Source organism: Chaetodon trifascialis, chromosome 10 (assembly GCF_039877785.1).
Source record: "Chaetodon trifascialis isolate fChaTrf1 chromosome 10, fChaTrf1.hap1, whole genome shotgun sequence".
Lineage (NCBI taxonomy): Eukaryota > Metazoa > Chordata > Actinopteri > Chaetodontiformes > Chaetodontidae > Chaetodon > Chaetodon trifascialis.
Genome location: NC_092065.1, coordinates 28562989 through 28590344, shown reverse-complemented (window position 1 = coordinate 28590344; position 27356 = coordinate 28562989). Strand labels below are relative to the sequence as shown.

General features: G+C 49.7%; 2 protein-coding genes across 3 annotated transcripts in view; both read left to right on the top strand.

Annotated features, from left to right (window-relative positions):
- Positions 1–17065, top strand: part of LOC139337309 (receptor-type tyrosine-protein phosphatase beta-like) — a 30846-nt gene extending 13781 nt beyond the window's left edge. Inside the window, exons 9-34 of the mRNA XM_070971852.1 lie at positions 153–422; positions 1280–1546; positions 2360–2623; positions 2808–3071; positions 3383–3646; positions 4105–4368; positions 4483–4752; positions 4908–5171; positions 5574–5840; positions 6174–6464; positions 6566–6844; positions 6959–7108; positions 7549–7828; positions 8181–8293; positions 8369–8474; positions 8678–8755; positions 9303–9320; positions 9404–9485; positions 9742–9832; positions 10161–10237; positions 10441–10575; positions 10823–10945; positions 11311–11474; positions 11658–11793; positions 14757–14877; positions 14964–17065. Coding sequence (XP_070827953.1) covers positions 153–422; positions 1280–1546; positions 2360–2623; positions 2808–3071; positions 3383–3646; positions 4105–4368; positions 4483–4752; positions 4908–5171; positions 5574–5840; positions 6174–6464; positions 6566–6844; positions 6959–7108; positions 7549–7828; positions 8181–8293; positions 8369–8474; positions 8678–8755; positions 9303–9320; positions 9404–9485; positions 9742–9832; positions 10161–10237; positions 10441–10575; positions 10823–10945; positions 11311–11474; positions 11658–11793; positions 14757–14877; positions 14964–14986 — 4661 coding nt within the window. The 3' untranslated portion in view covers positions 14987–17065. The remainder of the gene's footprint in view (positions 1–152; positions 423–1279; positions 1547–2359; positions 2624–2807; positions 3072–3382; positions 3647–4104; positions 4369–4482; positions 4753–4907; positions 5172–5573; positions 5841–6173; positions 6465–6565; positions 6845–6958; positions 7109–7548; positions 7829–8180; positions 8294–8368; positions 8475–8677; positions 8756–9302; positions 9321–9403; positions 9486–9741; positions 9833–10160; positions 10238–10440; positions 10576–10822; positions 10946–11310; positions 11475–11657; positions 11794–14756; positions 14878–14963) is intronic.
- Positions 17066–17169: 104 nt separating this feature from the next.
- Positions 17170–26738, top strand: LOC139337310 (fibroblast growth factor receptor substrate 2-like). 2 transcript variants are annotated; one of them, XM_070971853.1, is made up of 7 exons: positions 17170–17600; positions 20703–20791; positions 20871–20962; positions 22100–22286; positions 24308–24442; positions 24843–25006; positions 25179–26737. In XM_070971853.1, the coding sequence occupies exons 3-7, from the start codon at positions 20897–20899 to the stop codon at positions 26232–26234; spliced, it is 1608 nt and encodes a 535-aa protein (XP_070827954.1). In that variant the 5' UTR covers positions 17170–17600; positions 20703–20791; positions 20871–20896; the 3' UTR covers positions 26235–26737. The 2 variants fall into 2 exon arrangements, with proteins under 2 accessions (XP_070827954.1, XP_070827955.1); XM_070971854.1 differs by lacking the exons at positions 17170–17600; positions 20703–20791 and having other exon boundaries at positions 20875–20962; positions 25179–26738.
- The last annotated feature ends 618 nt before the right edge of the window (positions 26739–27356 follow it).

The following is a 27356-nucleotide window of genomic DNA, read 5'->3' as shown; positions in this document are numbered from 1 at the left end:
TTTAACTCATGCAGCCAAAGAAAGTTCAGTGTAGGTTAACCGCAGAATGGGTTCATTTATGAAACACAAATTATTATTGACTGAAATTAAAAAATGCTGGATATGGATGTTGAAAATAGAAAAAACGTGATTTTTAATCCCCCTCCCTCCAGCCCCTCGTCCTGTGCAGCAGCTGGTCGTCCGTCACGCTGATGAAACCACTCTGAGCATCATGTGGAATCGACCGGTCGGCGAATGGGACAGCTTCACTGTGGTCCTGAGACGGGTGGCGGACCCCGCCACCGTCGTAGCTCAGAGGATCCGTTCCTGGGAGGCCAGAGAGTGCACCTTTAACATCCTGACCCCAGGACACCTGTACACCATCACCGTGACGACCAACAGCGGCAACCTGAGCAGCTCTGCCTCTGTGACGGCGCAGACCAGTACGTTTGATTTATTCACCCTGTTACTATTTATCCTCTGAAAGGTGGAAAGCAGTTTCTCACATCATACGTCAGGATTGGGCAGGATGACGATACACTGGTCTGCTGCTGAGATTTACCCACGATATTCATTCTGTGATAGAGCCAATTTATTCCTCTAGAACCCAACCATGTCAGCACTGACCATGGAGGTACCTCTGCAGTGTGAAGCAGAAGAAAAGACTGTGAAGTCTAAAAACTAAACATCTACTAGTAGTTACTAGTAGTAGCTAACTAGTAGTTAGCTAAAATAAACAGTTGAAACAGGATAAACAGTTCAAAAGTTAGCTTTAAGTAATTAATCAACAGAATAGTTAGCTTAAACTAATAAACAGTTAAAATAGTTAGCTTAAAGTACTGCACCGTCAGAGTAGTTAGCATGGAGCCGTTGCAGGGCGGCCATTCATTAGAGTTTTCCTCACAGCAGACATTTTGAAGCTCAGGTCTCATTGATGACATTATTAATTGCTGCATAGCGTTTATTTCTGGACTTGAGGATCATTAATGTAAATGTTCTGCCTGAGTTTCCTGCTGCTGATTCAGTTCAGATGTCTGCTGTGAAGAAGTTCCAGGACTTGATTCGTTTGATAAAGAAGCCAACTAGCTCTGACACTGAAATCTAAAGCTTCATTTTACTCAAAGGCAAAAGTCTTCGTAGACAAAATCTACGTCGACTTCTCTGCCAGAGGAAGTTTGAGCTGGATTCACAGGATGTTTTTAAGATGGTTCCTCCAGCAGGAACTACAACACGCTCACACCGTCGGTGCAGAAACACCACAAACAAAGATGGAGTCCGTTTCTAACATGGTTCCTCTCAGCTCCAGCTCAGGTCACCGGGCTGCAGGTCTCCAACGGCGGCAGCACCGACAGCCTGCAGGCGCAGTGGGAACGAGCCTCTGGAGATCTGGACTCTTACCGCGTCCTGCTGGTCCACGACAGCAGCGTCATCAAGAACCAGAGCGTGGAGGCCGACGCCACCGGCATCGGCTTCCACGCTCTAAGACCCGGAGCTCTCTACAGGGTGGTGCTCACCACCGTCAGAGCCGGACAGACCTCCAGACAGACGGTCGCAGAGGGACGCACCGGTAAGACTGTGTCTTGTCATTATGGTTCCATGCAGGGAGTTTTCATGATTAATTGATCAATGATTTAGTCAATAAAGTGTCACACCGGTGAAATCTGGTGAAACATCAGTACTGATGTGCTTAATGCAACGATCTGCGTGCTGTCAGATGGGTTCAGTGCAGGTGAGGAAACACCTGCAGTCGTTTTACAGGACGGCACAGCAGCAGCTCGTTGTTGTCACAAACAGGTTGAAAACAGCTGCTGATGAAATCTGCTCCTTCATCTTATTAATTACACATAATCCCCAAAATATGATGAAAGGACAGAGAATAACGAAGTCTGACGACACTCTGTGCTCAGATGTTGATCTGAGACAAACAGGTGAGGTGAAACGTGTGTGTGTGTGTGTGTGTGTGTGTGTGTGTGTGTGTGTGCGTGTGTGCAGGATATTACTGAAAAGCAGGAATCTGTCAGGAATTTTCAGGAAGTGTTGACAACAGCAACCTATCAAGGTCTGTCTGTCAGGGGCTTCCTGTCAGGGGAGGAAGTGGGCGCGCTTCATTGTTAAACTACAACACGAACACTTTGCTGCTGCTGGAAAATATTTCTGAGACTGAGACTTCTTAAAGATGAAAGAAACCAAAGGACTGAAACGTGTCTGGATGTGGGAGTTTAACCGTTTCACGAGTCTCCAGAAAATAGTCCCACAGTTTCCTGAACTCAGTCTGTTGTTGAAGGAAGTCAGAACCGAACGAACGAGGCAACAGTGATGTTCTCTGTGTCCAGGTGAACAGGTGCATGCGTCTCTAACCTCCCCCTCCTCTCCCCCTCAGTCCCGGCCGCAGTGGGTGAGGTGACGGTCAGTAACAATGGTCGCATGGACTTCCTCAGCGTGTCGTGGCGCCCGGCTGCAGGTGACGTGGACAGCTACCTGGTGACCCTGAGCGACCGCGACAAGACGCTTCACACCGTGTCCGTTTCTAAATCCAGTCCGGAGTGCGTCTTCAACTCTCTGGTGTCCGGACGTCTCTACAACATCTCCATCACTTCCCGCAGCGGCATCCACCAGAACCACACCTTCGTCCAGGAGAGAACACGTACGTACATCGCCGACTGACAGCAGCTCGGTTTGTGTACGGCCACCAGCGAGGGTCAAAACTTGGAAACGGCTCACCTCAAAGTCCATTTAGGAGCTGTTCCACATCATGCAGAACTTCCCAAAGCAAAGCTGCCAAGTGTTTTACATGGTTTTTGTCTCTGGCTGTGGCTTTTCTCTCTCAGAGCCATCGAAGGTGCAAAACCCGACAGCGACTCACGCCGCTCGGGACGACTACCTGAAGGTGTACTGGCGTCACGCCGCCGGAGACTTCGACTTTTACCAGGTGTTCATCAAACACAACAACGTGTTCCTGCAGAACAAGACGGTTCTGAAGACGCAGAACGAGTGTGTGTTTAACGGCCTGGTGCCCGGCAGACTCTACACGGTGCTGGTCAGCACCTGGAGCGGGAAATACGAAACCAGTGCCTCCACCCACGGCAGGACCTGTGAGTGACCTTTGACTCTGACACTGATACGCAGACTCTTCATCTACCTGTAGGGGGCACATGCTGTGCATAAAGAAAGGAGAGGCCACGCTAACCTATTTCTGGGTCTTTAGGCTTCAGGGAAAACATATTTAATAACATATTAATGAGTGATCAATCAGTAACTGGTCAGGATGAACTCAGCAAGTGATTCGACCACATTATGTCGAATGAATCCAGAACTATTAAAAACCAGATGATCAGAACCAGATCAGTTGTCTTTGAGATCTCCAGACAGACTAACCTCACTTCCATCCCTGTCGGTCCTTCAGTCCCGGCAGCAGTCCGGTCCCTGGCCCTGGCCGGCCGGGGGACCGAGGACCTGCGGGTGACGTGGTCGGCCGCTCCGGGCGACGTGGATCACTACGAGGTGCAGCTGTTCTTCAATGACATGAAGGTGTTTCCTCCGATCACTCTGGGCAGCGGCGTGGAGGAGTGCGTCCTGTCATCGCTCACACCTGGACGACTTTACAAGATCCTGGTCTCCACCTTCAGCGGCCCCAACCAGAGGGCCCAGTTCATAGAGGGCCGGACAGGTTAGACACTGATGGGGGGACATGTGAAACGTCTACTCAGAGAACACTTTTGTTCTTAAGTGGAACGTAAGAGCATTTTAAATGTTTACTAGTCTTCTACTAGAAGTCTTCTTCTTCTCTGCCTTTATTGGCGCATTGCAGCATATCTTGGTGTGTTACTGCCCCCTGCAGGTCAGTGGAATACTCCCGTCCAGCATCATCCTCTGTTATCATACCTGACAGGCGTAACATCACCTGCTGTACACTTCATATTAAACGAGTGATGTATGATGAGTTCAGTCAGGAGAGTGTGCTGGATGCAGGATGGCTCAGTGTTTGGTGACAACGGTCAAATAATAATTACTAATAACTTCTCTTCATCGCTAAAACTGAACCAGCTGCTCCTCTTCGTCCTGCAGCAGAGGATAAAGAATCTTTTCCTCGTGCAGCTTAAAGCCAAGCGTCTCCTCCCTCCTCAGTTCCCAGTAAAGTGAAGAACATCCACGTCAGCAACAGTGGAGACAGCAGCAGTCTGAAGGTGAGCTGGACTCCCGGTCAGGGCGATGTGGACGGATACTCTGTGTTTCTGTACAGAGAAAGCAGACAGCTGGACGTCCGGCCCGTCCTCAAACACCACAATGAGGTGACGTTCGGCTCCCTCCAGCCCGGACAGATGTACAGCGTGACAGTTCAGTCGGTCAGCGGAGAGCTGCTGAACAACAGCACGGCCGCCGGACGCACAGGTCGGCAACCGTGGATGAAGTATTCCCAGTTTACTGAAGTAGTAATCCTTGTGTGCTTCTGCTGCTGATACTTCAGCTGTAACATGTTTTAATCTCTCATGTACCTGTGTTCAGTGCCCTCAGCAGTAACGGGTCTGCAGGTGGAGGACCTCCACTCCACCTGCAGCCTGCAGGTGAGCTGGCAGGTCGCTCTGGGCGTGTCCGATGGATACGACCTGCAGGTCCTGGACGACAGAGGCGGCCTGGTGGCAAACTCCTCTCAGCCGTCCGCACACACGAGACACAGGTTCGACGGACTCACCCCGGGAAAGAAGTACCGAATCCTGGTTCAGACCACCAGCGGGGGGGTCCACAGCCAGGGGGTCAGCGCCGAGGCTCGGACACGTAAGACTTCCTGTTTATGACTCATTGTTTGCAAAGAGAAAATGAATGTTTCCAGAAAAAACATTTGATGGATAATTGATCAGAATCACATCATTTACATTCTATAATATCATAAAATAATTGATTATTATTCTAACCCCCCCTCCCCCCGTCAGGTCCCGCAGCTGTCACCGACCTGTCCGTTCAGGCCAACACCACCAGCAGCCTGTCATTCCGCTGGTCTCCACCAGAGGGAGAGTTTGAGCTTTATGAGATCTTCTTGTACAAAAGCGACGACTCGCTGCAGGAGAGACGGCGAGGCCAGTCCAGCAGTCAGCAGTGCTCCTTCCAGGGCCTCAGACCCGGAGCTCCGTACAGGATGGTGGTGGCGACCCACAGCGGGGATCAGAGCAACCAATCGTCTATCTGGGCCAGGACAGGTGAGGGGGCGGGGTCACCTGTCCTTGAAAAGCCTGGAAAGTCTTGAGATTTTAAAGAGAAACTCCCTTAATTTCCATGACTCAGCCTGTTAAAGGAGGCTTGTGGCATCGTGTGCGTCTCTGGAGGAACTTTGTCTCAGAAAATAACCCTCATGATGTCATAGTGATGTCATCAGGGTCGTCTCAGCTTGGGCCCAGAGACGAGTCTCCACTGAAGTACTGAAGTGCAAAAGTGCTCCATGATTATCATCAGTCTGTGTTTTTAAAGCACTTTATTGTTGTTGTTGTTGTTATTATTATGGAGTGCTGATGGATTATATTATATGTACGTTGGCACACATTAATATTCTGTAGTCTTTGCATCACGCTGATAAAAGTATTCGTCCTGCGTCTCATCTTCAGTCCCAGCAGCTGTGGCGTCTCTGAAGGCCCACAGTGGAAACCAGTCTGATGCCCTGTGGGTGAACTGGGATCGGGGTGGTGGCGATCTGAGCGGGTACCTGCTGACCCTCTACAACCCTGATGGCTCTAGGCAGGCCGAGCAGCAGCTGGGGTCAGAGGTCACCAAGTTCGTCTTCTCAGACCTGGTTCCAGGTCGACTGTACCGAGCCGACGTGCTGAGTCTGAGTGGAGAGCTGAGCAACACAGCGAGCACGCTGGGCAGGACAGGTGAGACGCTCATCTTTATTGTTAGTACAGGTAATAACGCCCTGGAGCTCCTAGAACATCAGCTCTGATGAGTGTGAAGCTCCTCGCTCATGTTTTGTCGTCAGCCAGCTGCTGTGATCAAAAGGCAGAATAAAACCATCTTCTAATGATCTCATTATATCAGAAAAATTCATCCTCAAACGCTTCAACAGAAACTCTTCAGAGTATTTTCATCAGTTTATTTAAAAGGTGAAATGCTGCACTGTGACCAGCGGGGGGCGCTGTGGCCCCTCAGCTCTGATGCTTTCTGTCCAGAAATCTGACATTTGTTTTTCCTCTCTTTGTCCTCCTCAGCTCCCAAACCCGCGACCTCCTTCCTGTTCGGGGGAGTCACCAACACCTCCCTGGAGATCACCTGGAGCGGCCCCGTCGACTCCGACTACGACGACTTTGACCTGCAGTGGACTCCTCGAGACCGGCTGTCCGTCATCAACCCGTACCACAGCCGCGCGTCCGGCAGCCGCATCCTGAGGGGGATGTTCCCCGGGCGGCTCTACACCTTCAGCCTGCGCACCGTCAGCGGGGCCACGGAGCCTGGGGCCACCCGCACCTACAGCACCCCCATCCACAACAGCATCCGAACCAGTAGGCGGCAGCACTTCACTTTCAAATACAAAACTGTGTGTTTATTGTGTATTAATACTGCGTTCACATCACACTGAGGGTTGTGTGTTCTTGTGCCACAGAGCCGGAGCCAGTCCACAGCCTCCACTGTCGCCCTCAGAGCTCCACCTCCATCTCCTGCTCCTGGGGGCCCCCGGAGGCCGACTATGACTCCTATACCATTGAGTGTCTCCACCAGGACTCCCGGGTCCTGGTCTACTCCAGACGCACCGGCCGAGACTCCACCACCTACCTCATCACCCAGCTGGAGCCCCACAAACGCTACACCGTGTCCGTGAAGGTCATCTCGGACCGGATGACCAGCGAGGAGGCTCAGGACAGCGTGGTCACCATGATCGACCGTAAGGGTCACACGTTCTGACACTGATTCAGGGTCACACGGGGGGGGGTCTCATCTGCCCTCATCTGAAGCTGAACAAACAAATCAGGACTGATTTTCTAAAACCTCCCTCCAGGTCCCCCGGTGCCCCCCCTCAGTACCCGGGTTAGCGACAGGTCCGCCGTGGTCACCACGTCCTCCATCTTCTTCAAGTTTAACTGCAGCTGGTTCAGTGACGTCAATGGAGCCATCAAGTTCTTCACTGTGGTGGTGACGGAGTCTGAAGGTAATTATGTGTACAAGTACTCACGCTTACACTCGTACATGTACTCTTACTTACACATTTGAGGAGACGAGGATCAAACCACTGGCAGCTTGTCTTCAGAGGCTAATGTTTGTACAGGAGTGTGTGTGGTGTCCACAGTGTGAGTGTATGCTGCCTCTGGCCCAGTGCATGCTGGGATAGACTCCACCCGTTTAGGTACAGGTGACACTTTCAAGCAGCACTCAGAGTCATCATCACACTCCTGTAACGAGGTCAGACTCAAAGCAGATCAATCAGATCTATTCCACACATTAACACCTGGCTCCTATATTACCCACAATGCACCTCTTCCTCAGGCAGTCATGTGTGAGATTGTGGTCTGTGCAGCAGATACAGAGGTCAGCTCAGCTCACTTCTTTCTATTGAGCTGCTCTTTGTCTTCTTTCTGCTCATGGCTGAAGGTTTGGAGGACGTGCAGCCGGACCAGCGGGACCCTCTGCCGTCCTACCTGGACTACAAATCCAACAGCTCCATTAAGTCCTACCAGACCAGTTACTTCCCCAGTCAGTGCACTGAGGGCCCCGACAGCAGCTCCCACAGCGTTGAGGTCAGTGTGGGGACGGGGACGGACTCGCTGGGAGGCTCCTGTGACCGCAGGGCCTCAGACCTGGACCCAGAGGCCAGCAGCAGAGACCTGAACCTGTTCTGTGACGGACCGCTGAAACCCAAAACTGCCTACAGGTGCTGTTTCAGAAGGGTTTTCATCATTCGATCTGCAGTGAATTAAAGAGGTTTTCTGGTTTCTTCTCCATACTTTGATTTGATGGTTTGATTCCTGTCAGTGAAGACGGATTGTCCCTTTACACTCCGTCCTGAGAGCCTCGACTCAGGAAACAAAAGCTCATCAGCAGTAACACAACATGTTAGAACAGAACAATGCTGAGTAAATAAAGAGCATCATGTTATATAAATACTATAGAAATGTTATTTAAAGGGCAGAAAGAGAACCAGATATCTTTGACTGTGACGCTTGACTGAAATATGAATCAAACGTGAATTCAAAGCTTTGTGCTGCCCTGTGTTTTGTCTGCAGGCTCAGCGTCCGAGCTTTCACTCAGCTGTTTGATGAAGAGAGAAACGACTTGACCGTCAGCTCTCCTCTATTCAGCGACACGTATCTGTCGCTGCCTGTGGTCACCGAGGCCGGTGAGCTGAATGTTTAAAACTCTTTAAAGCCTTCAGACGACTGAAAGTGTGTGACCGTAGTTTGTCCTCCCGCAGAGCCTCTGAGCGGCGTGATCGAAGGCGTCAGTGCCGGCACGTTCCTCATCATGGTGATGGTGGGAGTCACCGCTCTGCTCGTCTGCAGGCAAAAGGCTCGCAAAGTGTGAGTATGTACGACCTGAAGGCGGAACAGAAAGCAGCCGCTCAGAGTCATAAAGATGTTCTTCTAGGCTGGGCTTCTTCTGTCTTTGTCTTCTGAAAGGATCTGATTGGACAGCAGCACAGGTGTGTTCCTCCTGTGCAAAGGTGCAGCACCTCCACCTTCCTCCTCACCTGCATTAACAACAGGTGATGACTGTGTTTCAGTGTTGAAGAGAGAGCAGCAGTCAGGATGAGCGTGAGGAGAGAGGGGCCGACATCAGGGCTTCACCTGGGAGGCAGAGGGTAAGAAAGCACTGCAGCCACTACTACTACTACTACTACAGCTGCTACTACTACTACTAATATTAAGACGAATACTGATACTTTTACTAATGCTGATACTGTCATTGATACTAATGTTAATGCTAATACTGGCAATAACACTAATTCTTTACTTCTGATCTACAGTAATACTGATACTGATACTGAAATGAATACTAACACTTCGTCTACTACGAGTACTTCAACAACACGTGATAGCAGCCAGTAACAAGATGTTACGTAACGTCAGACAGCTGAAAGTCCGAGTCATGAATGATGTAATTGACGTGTGTGTGTCATCAGAGTAACGCCCTCTGAAACGCTGTGTGTGTGTGTGTGTGTGTGTGTGTGTGTGTGTGTGTGTGTGTGTGTGTGTGTGTGTGTGTGTGTGTGTGTGTGTGTGTGTGTGTGTGTGTGTGTGTGTGTGTGTGTGTGTGGCTGTAGATAGATAATTAGATCTGGGGTGTGTTTGTTTCGTCTTACTCACATTGATGGATCGCTAACTTCTGTCCCTCCGTCTGTTTCTCAGGAACCGTCGGATCTCGAGGTGAGAAATCCAAACGTCTCCTCTGTCTCTGTTTGTTCTCAGCATTTTGTTTCCTACAAAAACTTCATGTTTGTGCCTTTCAGTCCCATCAAGATCCAGAACTTTGAGTGTCACTACAACCAGCTGCAGGCCGACTCCAACTACCTGCTGTCAGAGGAGTACGAGGTGAGTGTGAGACTCGTCGTCCACGAGTGGACGTCCCTTCATAGCACAGCAGCACAGCAGTGAATGCTCCGAACACTGCAGTCTGCTCTGTCTTCATGGTGGATGGTGCTGGAGCTGTATGAAGCCTGCAGACAGAACTCAGGGCTGAAAAGACTCCACCACCATCAATGCTCCTTTTTTAAAGAGATGATTGTCTTAATAAGATCTGTTTCTCCGAAGAGAAAAGAAGTTTAACTCGCCTGTTTCCTTCCTACAGGACCTAAAGGACGTCGGCCGTAATCAACCTCTGGACTCGGCTCTGCTGCCGGAGAACCGCGGCAAGAACCGATACAACAACATCCTGCCCTGTGAGTGACGCGCATGTCCACATTCAGAGAGGAAGAACACACGTTCACATTCAGAGAAGAAGAACACACGTTCACATTCAGAGAAGAAGAATACACGTTCACATTCAGAGAAGAAGAATACACGTTCACATTCAGAGAAGAAGAATACACGTTCACATTCAGAGAAGAAGAAGAAACATGTCCACATGCAGAGAGGAAGAACACACGTTCACATTCAGAGAAGAAGAATACACGTTCATATTCAGAGAAGAAGAATACATGAACACGTCACCTGTTCGTATCGCCCATCAGTGCATGAAATCCTCCTGAATCTGGTTTCTGTGTTCAGACGACTCGACGAGGGTGAAGCTGTCCTACGTAGATGATGATCCGTGCTCCGACTACATCAACGCCAGCTACATCCCTGTAAGCGAACATCTACTGTAAAACTTTACGCTGTAAACGCACCTTTACGCTCGGCTCCTGCTGTGTGTTCCACGTCTGACAACTGACGAGCTGCTTTTCTTCTGACACTTTCCTCTGAACGCATCACGAATCCATGTTCGTGGATCTTTGAGTCCTCCTCCTGCGTGTTCTCCTCTTTGTACACTGAAAACGTGTTTTTTCAGGGGAATAACTTCCGGCGGGAGTACATCGCCACGCAGGGTCCGCTGCCAGGAACCAAAGACGATTTCTGGAAGATGGTCTGGGAGCAGAACGTCCACAACATCGTGATGGTCACTCAGTGTGTGGAGAAAGGCCGAGTGAGTACGAGATTCACCATCCGCCGCCTGTGTGACGGCTGATTCATCTTCTGTTCACATGTGATGTGATTTGATGTTGATGTCAGTTTATGTGAGAGTTGGTTACTCTAGACGACTCTGTGTTCTAGTTAATGTGAAACGTGATCTTTTGTTTGGAGGTTAATCATGTCGTTTCAGAGCAGCAGGTCATGTCAGTGTGAGTGTTTGTGGTTCCACACATGTTCCCGTTCTCCTCTTCCTCCTCCAGGTGAAGTGTGACCACTACTGGCCCTTCGATCAGGATCCTCTGTACTACGGAGACCTGATCGTCCAGATGTTGTCCGAGTCCGTTCTGCCCGAGTGGACCATACGAGAGTTCAGCATCTGCAGTGTACGTCACGAAACGAGCAACTCGTCTTCCTCTCATTATTATATCAATAAATTATTATTATTAACAAACTCACAAAGAAATATTCACCTGTAAGATATCAGTGTTTCTATGTGTTTCATCTTTTGTGACATTAATGAAAATAAATATTAATTCATCAGATTTCTGCAGCTTCACGTCTCTGAGACGAGTTCTGAACATGAATCTCGTGCTTAATTAATTAATGAGTCTTCTTCAGTCACGTCACGTGTCCTTTGGTTTGGGTCTCTGTGTGAAAATGTCCCTTTATCACTCTGTGTGTGTGTGTGTGTGTGTGTGTGTGTGTGTGTGTGTGTGTGTGTGTGTGTGTGTGTGTGTGTGTGTGTCAGGAGGAGCAGCTGAGCTTCACTCGGCTGGTTCGTCAGTTTCACTACACAGTCTGGCCGGATCACGGAGTCCCAGAGACCACGCAGTCCCTCATCCAGTTCGTCCGGACCGTCCGGGACTACGTCAACAGAAGTCCTGGATCTGGACCCACGGTGGTCCACTGCAGGTAGGGTGGTCACACACCCGGACACACACGTCAGCTGACTCCACCCACAGAGTGAGCAGGTTACATGTGCAGCCGCTTCACTCCAGAGTTCATCGGCCTCTCACGAGACAGAACCCTTTAAATTATTCACCTTCAGTTAAATTCAGGTTTTTTTGACTGGAGTTTGGTGTGTTTGTGTGTCAGCGCCGGTGTGGGTCGCACAGGGACCTTCATCGTTCTGGATCGAGTCCTGCAGCAGCTGGACACCAAGGACATGCTGGATATCTACGGCTCCGTCTTTGACCTTCGACTCCATCGATCGCACATGGTGCAGACTGAGGTAGCTCCACGTCAATGTGACGTAGTTTCTCTGCTCTGCTGATGTGATGTAGCTTCTCTGCTCGGTGCTGATGTGACGTAGCGTCTCCTCCTCTGTGCTGATGTGACGTAGCTTCTCTCCTCGCTGCTGATGTGACGTAGTTTCTCTGCTCTGCTGATGTGACGTAGCGTCTCCTCCTCTGTGCTGATGTGACGTAGCTTCTCCTCCTCCCTGCTGAAGTGACGTAGCTCCTGTTTTCTGCTGATGTGACGTAGCTCCCCTCCTCTATGCTGATGTGACGTAGCTCCTGTTTTCTGCTGATGTGACGTAGCTATTCTCCTCCTCCCTGCTGATGTGACGAAGCTCCTGTTTTCTGCTGATGTGACGTAGCTCCTCTCCTCCTCCCTGCTGATGTGACGTAGCTCCTCCTCTGTGCTGATGTGACGTAGCTTCTCCTCCCTGCTGAAGTGACGTAGTTCCTGTTTTCTGCTGATGTGACGTAGCTCCTCCTCTGTGCTGATGTGACGTAGCTCCCCTCCTCCTCCCTGCTGAAGTGACGTAGCTCATCTCCTCCTCTGTGCTGATGTGACGTAGCTCCTCTCCTCCTCTGTGCTGATGTGACGTAGCTTCTCCTCCCTGCTGATGTGACGTAGCTCCCCTTCTCCTCCCCGCTGATGTGACGTAGCTTCTCCTCCCTGCTGATGTGACGTAGCTTCTCCTCCCTGCTGAAGTGACGTAGCTCCTCTCCTCTCTGCTGAAGTGACGTAGCTCCCCTCCTCCCTGCTGAAGTGACGTAGCTCCCCTCCTCCCTGCTGATGTGACGTAGCTCCCCTCCTCCTCCCTGCTGAAGTGACGTAGCTCCCCTGCTCCCTGCTGAAGTGACGTAGCTGTCCTCTCTGCTGAAGTGACGTAGCTCCCCTCCTCCTCTGTGCTGATGTGACGTAGCTCCTCTCCTCCTCTGTGCTGATGTGACGTAGCTTCTCCTCCCTGCTGATGTGACGTAGCTCCTCTCCTCCTCTGTGCTGATGTGACGTAGCTTCTCCTCCCTGCTGATGTGACGTAGCTCCTCACCTCCTCCCTGCTGAAGTGACGTAGCTCCCCTGCTCCCTGCTGATGTGACGTAGCTCCCCTTCTCCTCCCCGCTGATGTGACGTAGCTTCTCCTCCCTGCTGATGTGACGTAGCTTCTCCTCTCTGCTGAAGTGACGTAGCTCCCCTCCTCCCTGCTGAAGTGACGTAGCTCCTCTCCTCTCTGCTGAAGTGACGTAGCTCCCCTCCTCCCTGCTGAAGTGACGTAGCTCCCCTCCTCCCTGCTGATGTGACGTAGCTCCCCTCCTCCTCCCTGCTGAAGTGACGTAGCTGTCCTCTCTGCTGAAGTGACGTAGTTCCCCTCCTCTCTGCTGAAGTGACGTAGCTCCTCTCCTCTCTGCTGAAGTGATGTAGCTCCCCTTCTCTCTGCTGATGTGACGTAGCTCCCCTCCTCTCTGCTGAAGTGACGTAGCTCCCCTCCTCCTCCCTGCTGAAGTGACGTAGCTCCCCCCCTCCTCTCTGCTAAAGTGACGTAGCTCCCCTCCTCCTCCCTGCTGAAGTGATGTAGCTCCCCTCCTCCCTGCTGAAGTGACGTAGCTCCCCTCCTCCCTGCTGAGGTGACGTAGCTCCCCTCCTCCTCCCTGCTGAAGTGACGTAGCTCCCCTCCTCCCTGCTGAAGTGACGTAGCTCCCCTCCTCTCTGCTGAAGTGACGTAGCTCCCCTCCTCCCTGCTGATGTGACGTAGCTCCTCTCCTCTCTGCTGAAGTGACGTAGCTCCCCTCCTCCCTGCTGAAGTGACGTAGCTCCCCTCCTCTCTGCTGAAGTGACGTAGCTCCCCTCCTCCCTGCTGATGTGACGTAGCTCCCCTCCTCCCTGCTGAAGTGACGTAGCTGTCCTCCCTGCTGAAGTGACGTAGCTCCCCTCCTCCTCTCTGCTGAAGTGACGTAGCTCCCCTCCTCCCTGCTGAAGTGACGTAGCTCCCCTCCTCCTCCCTGCTGAAGTGACGTAGCTCCCCTCCTCCCTGCTGAAGTGACGTAGCTCCCCTCCTCTCTGCTGAAGTGACGTAGCTCCCCTCCTCCCTGCTGATGTGACGTAGCTCCCCTCCTCCTCTCTGCTGAAGTGATGTAGCTCCCCTCCTCTCTGCTGAAGTGACGTAGCTCCCCTCCTCCTCCCTGCTGAAGTGATGTAGCTCCCCTCTTCTGCGCTGAAGTGACGTAGCTGTCCTCCCTGCTGAAGTGACGTAGCTCCCCTCCTCCCTGCTGAAGTGACGTAGCTCCCCTCCTCTGTGCTGAAGTGACGTAGCTCCCCTCCTCTCTGCTGAAGTGACGTAGCTCCTCTCCTCCCTGCTGAAGTGACGTAGCTCCCCTCCTCCCTGCTGAAGTGACGTAGCTCCCCTCCTCTGTGCTGAAGTGACGTAGCTCCCCTCCTCTGTGCTGAAGTGACGTAGCTCCCCTCCTCTCTACTGATGTGATGTAGCTCCCCTCTTCCCTGCTGAAGTGACGTAGCTCCCCTCCTCTGTGCTGAAGTGACGTAGCTCCCCTCCTCTCTGCTGATGTGACGTAGCTCCCCTCCTCTGTGCTGAAGTGACGTAGCTCCCCTCCTCTCTGCTGATGTGACGTAGCTCCCCTCCTCCCTGCTGATGTGACGTAGCTCCCCTCCTCCCTGCTGATGTGACGTAGCTCCCCTCCTCTCTGCTGAAGTGACGTAGCTCCCCTCCTCCCTGCTGAAGTGACGTAGCTCCCCTCCTCTCTGCTGAAGTGACGTAGCTCCCCTCCTCCCTGCTGAAGTGACGTAGCTCCTCTCCTCTCTGCTGAAGTGACGTAGCTCCCCTCCTCCCTGCTGATGTGACGTAGCTCCCCTCCTCCCTGCTGAAGTGACGTAGCTCCCCTCCTCCCTGCTGAAGTGACGTAGCTCCCCTCCTCCCTGCTGAAGTGACGTAGCTCCTCTCCTCCACAGTGTCAGTACTCGTACCTCCATCAGTGCGTGCGGGACGTGTTGAGAGCCAGGAAGCTGCGCAGCGAGCAGGACTTCCTGCTCTGCCCCGTCTACGAGAATGTGAACTACACCTGCCAAAGACGTGAGTGATCGTCAGGCTACGCCTGCGGCTGACGTAGCGACGGCAGACGTGGCTGCTAATCAAACGTGTTGATCCTTCCTCCACAGAGACGCCGGTCGCCAGGCGATAGAGCTTGCGGGGAAACATGGCCGCCGTGTTTCTGCTCTCTGTTTAGACGTCAGCTGAGGAGACGTCACATTATTTATGGAACGTTCTGGATTCATGTACATTTATTCATCTTCATATTTAAGATTTCTAACAGCTGCTTTTATTTATGTCTGTGTTTTATGATGTTCGCAAAGTCGATCACATGCTGCTCTGAACACTGAATGATGATGATGACGATGACGATGACGATGATGATGATGATGATGATGATGATGATGATGACATGCTGTCAACACACAGCTGAGAAGCAGCTTCTACATTTGATAAACTGTTAGAGCGCTGACCGTGTACAGAGCCATCAGGACGCGTTTAAAGCTTTATTCATGTGCAGTAAAAATGGCCGGGAGTCGGCCTGATACTCTACGATAATACTACCAATACTGTGCTGTAGCTAGTATCACACATATCAATAAAAGTATTGATTTGAAGATGTCTGCAGGCTGCAGTACAGACTGCTTCCTGAGCACTGTCTGCAGGCTGGAGGTCAATTAAACCCTGAGTGGTGTCTGCAGGCTGTTGCTCAGCGTAAACCCTGAGCGGTGTCTGCAGGCTGTTACTCAGCGTAAACCCTGAGCAGTGTCTGCAGGCTGTGGTCAGTGTAAACCCTGAGCAGTGTCTGCAGGCTGTTGCTCAGTGTAAACCCTGAGCAGTGTCTGCAGACACTGCTCAGTGTAAACCCTGAGCAGTGTCTGCAGGGTGCTCTCAGTGTAAACCCTGAGTGGTGTCTGCAGGCTGTTGCTCAGTGTAACCCTGAGTGGTGTCTGCAGGCTGTTCCTCAGTGTAAACCCTGAGCAGTGTCTGCAGGCTGTTCCTCAGTGTAAACCCTGAGCAGTGTCTGCAGGCTGTTGCTCAGTGTAAACCCTGAGCAGTGTCTGCAGGGTGCTCTCAGTGTAAACCCTGAGTGGTGTCTGCAGGCTGTTCCTCAGTGTAAACCCTGAGCGGTGTCTGCAGGGTGCTCTCAGTGTAAACCCTGAGTAGTGTCTGCAGGTTATATCTCATGAGTCATGCTTCCAGTAATAAGATGTGGCAGAATTTACTTACTGTATCCTGAAAGGCAAAAACAGGCCTGTCTGCTGCCTGTTGCTTATTGTGAGCACAGGGTATCAGCTGAAGGAGACTGATGAGCTTATCGATATCCCATCAAGGCTTCTGTTCTTTTATCTGGATTTTGGCGGCCAGGCAGTCAGAAGACTCTGTTTAAAGAGATTTTAAGGACTACACGAGCCTGAAACTAGGTGAGGGGGACAAAAATGAGATCATGAAATTTGAATTTCCTGTGAAAAATTAGACATTCCAGTGTGTCGACCTGCAAAGTGTGACTGTAAAGTGAAGCATCGTCTTTTATTTATGACATGTCCAGGTCCTGATGTCTCACAGCAGGTGAAAGGGCCAAAGCCCTGAAAGTCTTCATCGTTTATCTGTAACAGAAAATATTCATGATGATAAACAATGTGCAAAAACCCCAGCTCAAGTTTGGATCATCTGTAGGTTTTATTTATTCAGAGTTTGGGGGACTTAAACTGTGTTTTGATTGACAACACAAGGTAAGAGTCCACAGCCAATGAGAGCAGCTCAGAGAAAAACAGCACAAACTAAAATGTTCATGTCCGTCACTCATAATCTCAGTGTTTTCTGTACGAGGCTGCACTCATGTCGTCGTGCCGTGCAGCCACGGCAGGTTCTTCCATCAGTGAAAGGTATTTTTTAACCTTAAATATGTGAAAGATCTCATGTTAAATGTGCGTTCTGTGTTTTACGACCACAGCATTAACTGTGCTTTAGTTTTAAGAACACGGTGTATGTGGGAGCAGTTAATTAAACAGCAGAGAAGATGCAGAAATGTGTGATTATTCATCCATTATCGATGCTTACCTGCTCCGACATGACTGAAAACTCACAGTGAAGGAATGCTTCATGACAGACGCTCCTGTCGCTCCGTAGCGCTTCATTCTTTGGCTTCATATAAATTACACTGTGTATGGGACATGTGATGACGCATATTTGTGGGTGTTTGAATAAAACAAGTAATTATGTATTTTCAGATGACTTTCTGTTAGTCATTCATTATGTCTCCGCTGGGAGAGGCCCCGGCTATCCCAAACCACACGGCCCGCGCATGCGCACTGCTGCGGGGCTTCACCACATTGGAGACTGCTGATGCCTGGAACTCTCGGAAGTTTAGCCAAGTTGCAGTGATTTAGCCCAACAGGCTAGCAGCAGAAAGACGGTCCGACCACAGCAAACTTGGTCTTCGGCGAAAAAAAAGTGCTTTTGGACGGACCCTCGTGCCCCACAGTGAACCACGAAGGACTATCGATGGATTTAAATCGTTTTTCATTGTTTCACGAGCGCAAACACGAGCGGTAGACACATTTGAAAGAAGTTGTGATTGTTTTTTTGGCGCTCTAGCAGCGCAGAGGAAAGATGGAGGATCTGCTGGTGTAGCAGCGGGCTAACGCTAGCTGGCTTGTTGGTTTACTGGCCAGCGTCGTTTCGGGACAAATCCGAGCTACTTCACCGCTGAGTGAATGTCCGGAAAGTTTGGAAGCTGTAATTCATCACACTATCTGTGCCTCGTAAGTATGGCTTCATCAAACCACCGGTGTATTCACATCTAGAGAGTGGCTAGTGAGCGGAATGCGTTGGTGTGTTCTCGGAACGCTAACTGTAGCCTGGGAGCTAATTAGGTAGCTGAAATCAGTGTTAGCTTATTCAACCAGCAGATAGGTCAGCTTAGCTTTGTGCTAACTAGCTGCCATTACACTATCATCATACCACAGTGGGAGAATGAAGCTCGCTCCGGCTAATTAGGAACTTATTCCGCTGCCGTAGCTGCAGCTAAAGTGAAGTTGTACAAACTTGTGGGAGTTGACTAAGTTAGTTAGCGTTAATCCAGCAGCTGCTGCTGGTGTCTGGTGTGTTTATTTGAGCCAGAGCTGCTCTGCTGTAAACACCCAAACATGGTTAACCGACATCTGTGAGCACGCAGTGAGTGTGGAGCTTTAACAGAAAGTGAAAATTCATCTGGCTGTCCTTTGTGTCCTCCTCACACTTCATTAAACCCGACGAGCGACTCCACAAGCTGTTTCCAGCAGGCCTGGAAACGACCAGTACTGTCATTATCGACCGTTTCTTTCTACTTATTTTCTCTAGTTTACATGAACTGTAATGACAAACGTGCAAAGTTAGCAGAGCTCAGAGTAACGAGCTGTTTCTGTCCAAAGTCTCCTAAGAAACTAACTTTAATTTTAATTTCAGAAATAACTGAAATGACTGATTCAAAAGAAAAAGGATGAATTTAAGTACAAACAGTAACTGGAGTCAGTTCATGTCATGAAATGTTTTTCTCTCTTAACAAACTGAATGTTTTCTTTTTTCTTTATTTTTTTCTTTTTGGACTGACAAGACATTTGGACTTTGGACTGAATAATTTTAAAAAATCATCTCATCAACCATTATTTTAATTATCAAACAAGTTTCTGATTATTTTATCCATCAGTTGATTTTCTTTCTTATCTATAAGATGATAGAAAAGGGATAAATGTCCCTCATCTGTCTGAGTCCAGGGGGACGTCTTCAAATGTCCAAAACCCAAAGAGATCCAGTTCACTGTGATGTAAACTGGAGCCTGTTAACGTGTCATTCTGCTCTTTTATGATCACCAAATTGATCGATCGTATCAAACCTATAAGAAACAGGTTAGTGATTATTTTCCATCTCAATTAATCTGATTATTTTAATTTGTTCAGTCTTTCAAACGTTAAAAAGAGGTGAAAAATTCTCAGTTCAAGGAGACTTCAGGTGTTTTACCTGAAGATGTTACATTTTCTGTCGTTTGTGATGAAGAAACAGCAAGTGGTCACATGAGAAGCTGGATACAGTGAAAATATGTCATTTTTATTAAATCATTTCTCAAACCGTTCAAAGATGATCAGAATAGTCGTAACCTCCCTCGTCTGCTCTGAAACTGATACCAATCATTAGAATCAAATAATTGGTCGACCGGAAATGAATCGTTAACTTTGTTGATAATTGATTAATCATGTTGGCAGATTTTCAGACAACAAATCCAAAACATTTGATTGGTCCAGATTTTCTGATATGAGAATTTAGATAATAGGGAATTAAATCTTTTTGGGTTTTAGACTCAAGGACAAAAATAATTTGGGAAATCACTGTGAAGAAATTACTCTGAATACCTAAAAAATGTTTAATAAAGCACGTGATGAATTGATGGAACGAGAAAATGGAGAAGAAAAATCTGCTGATGAGTAAAATCCAGTCGCAGCTTTTTCATATTTATTGTGGGTTAGAGTGAGTAAGTGAATATGTTTGTGTTTTGGGCTTTTAGTCGAGTTAAACATCTGAAGGCGTCACTTTGACTAATCGAATAATTAATTCGAGAAACTAATCTGTAGATTAATAAATATTTGAAAATATTTGTTTGCAAATTTGTGCCAACTCGCTCACAGCTCAGAAACATTGATCCCATCACTTTTGGTGACCGATCACATTATTTTATCTCCTTTCCCCTCAGATGTTTCGATAAATTGATCAGTTTTCTAGTTTCAGGAATACGACGCGTCAACACAACATGCAAACAGTGACGCCGAGAATGTTTCATTCATTTGGTTTTATGAGCATTTTCAGTCGTCGCTTAAAATCTCTGAATGAACGTCAGAAAATAAAAAGTGGAGAAAATAATCAGCCGGATCAATAACGAAAACGAGTTTCAGACCTATGACACCGTGAGCGATGGACTTTGTAAATGAGTAAATAAAGTGAATATTTACCAGAGTTAAAGTCGTTTTCAGTGCACAAAGACGCAGTTTCATACCGAACACTGGAACTTTGTTGGACACCGCTGTGAGAGTCGATCGACAGGAAAATGATCGTCAATGATTCTGATAATCGAATTTCTTTGAGTCGTTTGTTGAACACAAACAGTGAACATTTATATAATATGTATTTCCAGGAAACTGAATGTCTTTGGGTTGTGGACTCTGAGAAACTGTGATGGACATTTTTTTAAGATATTTCACAGACGGAATGAATAATTGATTAGCTGTCAGATTGATTGGTAATGAAATCGATCTTCAGCTGTAGACCTGGAACAATGAAAAGGTAGATCGTTAGGCTAACTGAAAGAGGGCGTTTCACACTGAACAGTCACTTCAGAAGATAAAAACTGAAGTTTCTGTTGGCTTCAACACGACTTTAAGAAACTGGATTTCTGTGGATGAACTGTGTCTCCATCACGGTCGACGCTGTGAGGACGTCAGCTGGCTGAGGACAGACAGGACGATGAGTCCTTTAAAAAGGTTTATTTGTTGTGATGTGGAGTTCTGAATGGACACGTGGACACCAGGTCAGACCCAACAGTTACAGTATACTGAAGAACAAAGTAAAAAAACACAAAGTACCATTAATGTAAAGCTTAAGCTAAAAACAACAGTTAAAGTGAGAGAGGTTTAAAGCTTTAAAGTACTAAAAAATACCACAAAAACAAGCATGAGGTAAAGAATATACACAGAGTACTGTCAGGAAAGTACTTTTCTGTTGAGACTGTTTGGATTTGTAAAGCAGGGTTTACGTGGACGGAAACGCTGGCGAGCGCCGTTGGAAGGCTTCACGCGTCATCGCCGTGTTACCTCTGCTGTCATGTTGTGTGTCTGCAGAGCTGCTGTTCATGTTTACACGCCAGTTAAAGCATGAGAGGCCGTCAGGCTCTGAGGATGGAACCAGGGCTACTGGAGGCAGGATCTAGGTGAGGACGCTTCGCTCACGTCGCCTTGGCTGCGCTTTCCCGCCGCTCTCACTCACCATGTGTGTTTCTTGCTTCCCAGACGTCAGATGGTGCTCTGAAGAAGCCATGGGTAGCTGCTTAAGCTGTCCAGAGAAAGAGTCAATTCCAGATAATCATCAAAGCAAATTCAAGGTGAGTTCCTGCCTCGGCCTGCCTCGACAGCGCCCTCGCAGCCGCTCGCCGTCTGTCAGCCCACACCCTGGATTATTCACCGCTGACGGTTGGGAGCTTTCACAAACTCGCCTCATTTCTCACTTTCCAAAAGCGTTTGTCTTCGTCTCCGGGACGTTCGTCCCGGCGTCCCGTCTCCGGTTCGGCCGGCGCTTCCGGCTGTGAGCAGAGAGCCCTTTCAGGAAGTCGTTTCAGGACGCCAACGCTGCCGTCCTGACTTTAATCACTGACTGCTCTCAGTTTATTTTAGGGTGGAGCTGTTTGTTCTCTGCTGTAGAAGAAAAACTCTGACTAATTAACAGTAAAGTGTTCAGTGAAGTGGAGCCGCAGCCAACAAAGACTTTCATCATCACTAATCTGCCGCTGATTAATCGATTAATGATTTAATCTGTGGAATGTCGGCTCCACCTCGCTCTGAAAAACCAAAGCGAGATGATTAATCTGTCATCTGAATAGTTGTTTTTTGTGATTGATTGACTGATAGTTTCACTTCTTAAGTCCAGTAGTTTAATAACTTAGTCGTTTTTTAAAGTTTAGTTTTAGTAGAATGTAACAGCTGCAGAATGACAGAAGAGAGGGACAGTCAGGGACAGTGTGAACGACTGTCCTGTCATACCTGGACATGGGCCGTCCTCTATGGGATTAACATATGATAATATAAAAAACAAAAACTCGTCTTAAAACCAAACCACAGACTGTCTGCAGCTGCTGGATTACAGGAAAACACGTTTAATGCAGAGAAACTGTAGAAAAGCTCCAAACACGAGACGTGTTTTCTGAATGAGACAGACCTGAAGGACACACCCCGAGACAGACGTGAGACGCTGAGCGGACAGAGGTGGACAACAGGCTGCAGACTGTAGCTCAGAAACATTTTATTAGACTAAAAACACTGAAAAAAAAACCGTAGTCAATGCCTGAAAAAACAAATCACACAAAAAGCTTCATTTGAAAGAATTCGTTATGAAAATATTCATATTCCTGAAAAGGACAAGGACAACAGAAGAAGACAACATTACACAATAACAGCAACATTTCAAACACACACACACGTGCATTAATGTGTGTACCTGCCTCTGACTGTGTGTACCTGTCCAGGTGATCAACGTGGACGACGATGGGAACGAGTTGGGCTCAGGTGTGATGGAGCTGACCGACGGCGAGCTTGTCCTCCACACCCATCGACGGGACGATGTCAGGTGGCCTTACCTGTGCCTGCGGCGCTACGGCTACGACTCCAACCTGTTCTCGTTTGAGAGCGGCCGCCGCTGCCAGACGGGACAAGGTAACGTGCTGAGCGAGCGAACGGAGGACGCGTTCCTGCCGTTAGCAGAGTTTAGCGTGCATGATGTTAAAAACAGGAACATTTCAAAGGTTTTCCCGTCACTCGAGGTGGATTTTACCTCTTTTGAAATGTCTCGATGGAGGTGGAAACTCTCTGAACGAGTTCTGAAGAAGCCAACGTTTAAGTGACATGACGGATGAGCTGAGGAGGAGGAGGAGGAGGACACGTCCTCTCTCTCCATGTTTCTCTGGTGGAGGTGGCTGGTTTTCTTCTTCTTCTTTGAGGTTTATTGGCAGTCGACAAACAGCCGGTTTTGTTTCCAGTGTGCGACCTTTACTTCCTCGGTTGTTTATCACGCGAGCGACACAGTTTACATCACCGCCGTCTGATGAAGCTGCGCTCCACCAAGCCTCGTTTATTTTACCAAACCAGTCGATGGAAACGTGGTCAGCTGCTTTTTTTTTTTTTTTTTACTGTTTTGTGACATTCGAAAAGTTTGCTCTCGATGAATCGATGAAGACGAGGCTGCCGGCTCGCGCTCAGCCTTCCTCCGGTGGAGTTGGTAGCTGGCTCTGAAAGATAACGTGAGGTTTCACGTAAACACGTCCTTCCTCTTCATGTGTTTGTCTGGGAGTAAACAAAAGAGTCACGTCAGAAGAAAGATGAAGAACAGGCAGCAGAGATGCACAGAAACAGTCAACAATATGATGAACTTTGATTTCTGTCTGTGAACACGCTTTATTTTATGCCTTTTAGGTCAAAGGTCAACTTCTGTGACATCATAACGCTGGTCAAACACTTTTCAGGCCTTTAGTCAACATTTCTTCATGTAAAGGTGTGAATCTGTCGTTCTTTAGCTCTTCCTCGTTTAGACATCGAGGAAGACTTAACGCGCTCTCTCCTCCTCTTCTTTGAAATGCTTGAATAATGTTGAAGTGGTTAGCGTGCTTGGCTCCGTCGTTAGCGTTGGCGTGGATGCTCGCTCCCTGCAGAGGTTTAGGGTTTGTGATTCAGGGTGTTGTTGAGAGAGATGGATGATGACCAATGAGAAGCCGGGGTCAGAACAACGAGTGGGGGCTCAAACGAGTCGTTAGCGCTGGCTAACAGTACGTTTACTTTGGTAGCATTGTCTTCAAATGAAACGCTGCAGCTGGAGCTCGCAGTGGGTCGCAAGGAGATGGCAGCAACGCCGTGACGTTAAAACACGTGAAGTTATCCCCGTAGACGCTTTCAAACCAGAATTCACAGAGGAACATGTCAGTGTGTGAGTCTGTGTCCCTGTCCTCCCAAGCCAGCTGGTCATCCTGGGAAATGATCGGTAGTATCAGTGCGACGGCGTCCACACGCTCATCGGTGGAACCTGGAACAACGTTTCACACAAAGAAAGTCAAAGAAATTTTCCAAATTTAACAAACAGCCAAACACAGATAATTAAGAATCTGCTGCAGGTCGCATTTCAGAGTTCATCAAGTTCCACCTTAAATCATTAAGGCGCTCTGAGGATTTTCTGTTTCAGTGACATGAAGAAACACAACTGCAGTGGACTATGGGTGTTTCTGGGACAGAAGCGCCACCTGGTGGCGACTTCCTGTAATTGAATGAATGAGGGTGTTTGCACTGGAATCCAGACAGGCCCCAGGAGGAGGAGGAGGACTCCCAGTGGCTGCTGGGAACTGGATCCCAGCCGGGGGCAGCAGTGCTAGTTTCTGAGAGTCTGGACAGACAGGCAGACAGACAGACAGACAGACAGACAGACTGGTGAAGACATCCAGTTAACTCTGTTGTGTCACCTGTGTTTGTTCTCACCGCCGTCCTGCAGCAGCTTTAAAGCGCTGTGGTCTGAGTGAAGCCCCTGATGTGTGGAACCGTTACAGTGATCCACATGAGGAAAAGGTCCAGTTCAGGGAGATTCAATGTTTGTTTTACCACAGAAAATACATGAAGATGAAGTAACATGTGAACAGCTGTGAAGATCTCTGAGCTGTGTGTCTTTCTGAGGCTTCACTTCTTTGTGTTTTCAGGTATTTTTGCCTTCAAATGTTCTCGAGCTGAAGAGATCTTCAACATGCTGCAGGAGGTGATGCACAGCCACAGCATCAGCGTGGTGGAGGAGGCGGTGCTGGAGCCCAACCACCAGGCAGCACACACTCCTGCAGGTAGGCACTGAGCTCACACACACACACACACACACACACACACACACACACACACACACACACTTACACTTGTGCAGCTTCGCCTCTGCTCATCAAACATGAATCTGTGTGTGTGAGACTGTGATTGGTCCGCTGCAGTTGCAGGTGGAGGTGCTCAGAGGTGGTGCTGGCTGCTTATTTCTCTCATCGTACATAAACACCACATGGACACAAACAAGGCGAAACACTCGACGTTGATTGGAGGAATGATCCTAAAGTCTGTGCTACACGAACTATACTGTGTGTGTGTGTGTGTGTGTGTGTGTGTGTGTGTGTGTGTGTGTGTGTGTGTGTGTGTGTGTGTGTGTGTGTGTGTGTGTGTGTGTGTGTGTGTGTGTGTGTGTGTGTGTTGGACCTTTAGCTCTGGGTTACTCGGTGCCCACGGTTCCTAACGGTGTGACCAGGATCCCGTCTGTGGGTGAGGCTCCATCTCACCCCTCCACGCGTCACCCGTCTGTGGCCAGCACCCGCCTGCCCTCCGTGGGGGAGGAGTCCACGCACCCTCTGCTGGTGGCCGATGAGGCGGTGAGGCGCACTTCCTGTTCCTGACATTCAGACCGATCATTGGTGATGTCTATATTAAAGGCCCGGGTCTCTTTGGCTTGAGCTGGACGTTCTGTGCAGTGTTTGTTTCTGTACCTGTGATGTCTGATGTGAGGATGATGTCATAACACCTGCTGTGCTCTCACCTGTGCAGGTTCACACCTACGTGAACACCACAGGGCTCCTGGAGGACCAGCCCAGTCCGCTGACTGTCACCACCCCTCTGGAGAGTCCCACCTCTCCCCAGTCTCAGTGTCCTCCGACCCCCCCGCCTCCTCCGAGGGTCCGCACCGAGCCGCTGGCCCCGCCCGCCCAGCCGGAGCCGCAGGTGCTGCTGGAGCCTCAAGGGGTGCGCTTCGTGCTCGGCCCCACCCCCGTTCAGAGGCAGCTGATGGAGAAGGAGAAGAAGCAGCAGGAGGCAAAGGAGGCCGAGGAGCCCCAAGAGACTAACGGCCACACGGAGGCCCCCGCCGAGGCTGAGCCGGCCCCCTCACTCTCCAACGGCTCCTCCTCTTCCTCTTCTAATCCCTCCACAGCTCCTCGCCGCCACCGCCCACCCCCCCTCACGCCCGACCTGCAGAATGTCAACAACTCGGCCCAGCGGCGCACCGCCCTGCTGGACTACGAGAACCTGCCGGCGCTGCCGCCGGTGTGGGAGGCGAGGAAGCCGAGCTCGGAGGAGGAGGAGAATGGCTGCAGCGGCCTGAAGACGCCATCGCTCAACGGCTACAACCACCAGCCCCACCACGGCTTGCTGCACCACTCATACTCCCACCCTCTGTCTGCCGCCCTCGAGCCCTCACACAACTACGTCAACACAGAGAACGTGACGGCGCCGCTCAGTGCCCACCGGCCCGACACGGCCCGGCGCCGCACCGACGGACCCACCATCTTCAACTTCGACTTCCGCCGGCCGCCGCTGTCGGGCCACTCGGAGCCACCCAAAACCCTCAACTACATCGAGGTGGAGATGGACAATAGCGGCGGCAACAAGGGCGCTTCAGACGGCAGCAACCCCCACACGCCCCGCACCCCCACCTCCCCGCTGCCCCCGACCACCCCCACCCGCCGCACCGAGCTGTACGCCCTCATCGACATCGAGCGCACCGCCGCCATGTCCAACCTGCAGAAGGCCCGGCCGCGAGATGACGGCACGTCACGCAAGACGCGACACAACAGCACGGAGCTGCCCACCAAAAGCACTGTGTGACACGCACCTTCCACTTCCTGTTAACCCTTCATGCTGTTTGCTAACACGGCGCTCGGACGGAGCTTCTTTATATTCCCACACGGAGACGCAGCGACAGACTCCACCTGACCAAGTCTTACATGAGATAATGACTTCCTGTGTGGTCACCTGCTCAGGTGGACCTTCACAAATGAACCTAGGTACTTGCCATATAGCAGTTTATTCCTATGGTGATGTAATACCTCTGATGATGACTCACTCTGCAGAGCGTCGGGTTGATGTTAATAAGACTGGGCCGCATTCCTCCTCCTTATATGGTACAAATCAGTATTACTGAACAAAGCATTCCATTTAGCCTTTTTTATATGATTCACTACATGCTGCTGTAATTCAGTATCTAAGGACGACATGGTACACGACATTATGTTTCTGAATATGTACAGTAGATTCTGGCACAATAAATGTCTGTTTTTATTTGTACTCGGTGGAGAAGAGGCCTCGTGTCCCGTCTCGTTGTCTCAGCTGATGATTGGCTGCGTTGTTCGGGGACACGTGATTTATGGATTCAGGTCAAAGGTGATGGGACGCCACGTACAGGTACGGCTACAGAGCGTGTGTAGCAACAGGAAGCCTTCAGACGGGGAAAGCTAGCGTCACATTTCTGCAGAGGTTTGTTGTCCTGCTCGCCTCATTGGTCAGTCCTTGAATTCAAGGATCAGCACGACATCATGTCTGAAATCCGTCAGTTGCCTGACCCGACAGCAGCGACAGCACTCCAGGAAGCGACAGCGCAGAGACCATCTGAAGCTTTTTACCCATTTCTTTTCTTTATGCTAAGCTAAGCTAGCTGTTTCTTCACGTCCAGTCTTTAGTCTAAGCCAGGGGTGGGCAACCTGCTCCACAAAGGGCCGCTGTGACTGCAGGTTTTTGTTCCAACCAAGCAAGATCTCACAGTGCGACCAATCAGCTGTCTGAGGAGTGAGATCAGCTGATTGAATGAGTCAAGTCTGGTGTGCTGCTGCTTGGTTGGATAGAAGACCTGCAGCCACAGCAGCCCTTTGTGGACCAGGTTGCCCACCCCTGGTCTAAGCTAAGCTAGCTGTTAATGTCCAGTCTTTATTTAGCTGAACCAGCTGTTTCTTC

Bases quoted from the DNA above. Each gene is read 5' to 3' on its own strand.
- LOC139337310 (XM_070971854.1), top strand. From the start codon at position 20,897: ATGGGTAGCTGCTTAAGCTGTCCAGAGAAAGAGTCAATTCCAGATAAT. The intron at 20,963-22,099 runs GTGAGTTCCTGC...GTACCTGTCCAG, and splicing joins ATCATCAAAGCAAATTCAAG to GTGATCAACGTGGACGACGA. The intron at 24,443-24,842 runs GTAGGCACTGAG...TTGGACCTTTAG, and splicing joins GGCAGCACACACTCCTGCAG to CTCTGGGTTACTCGGTGCCC.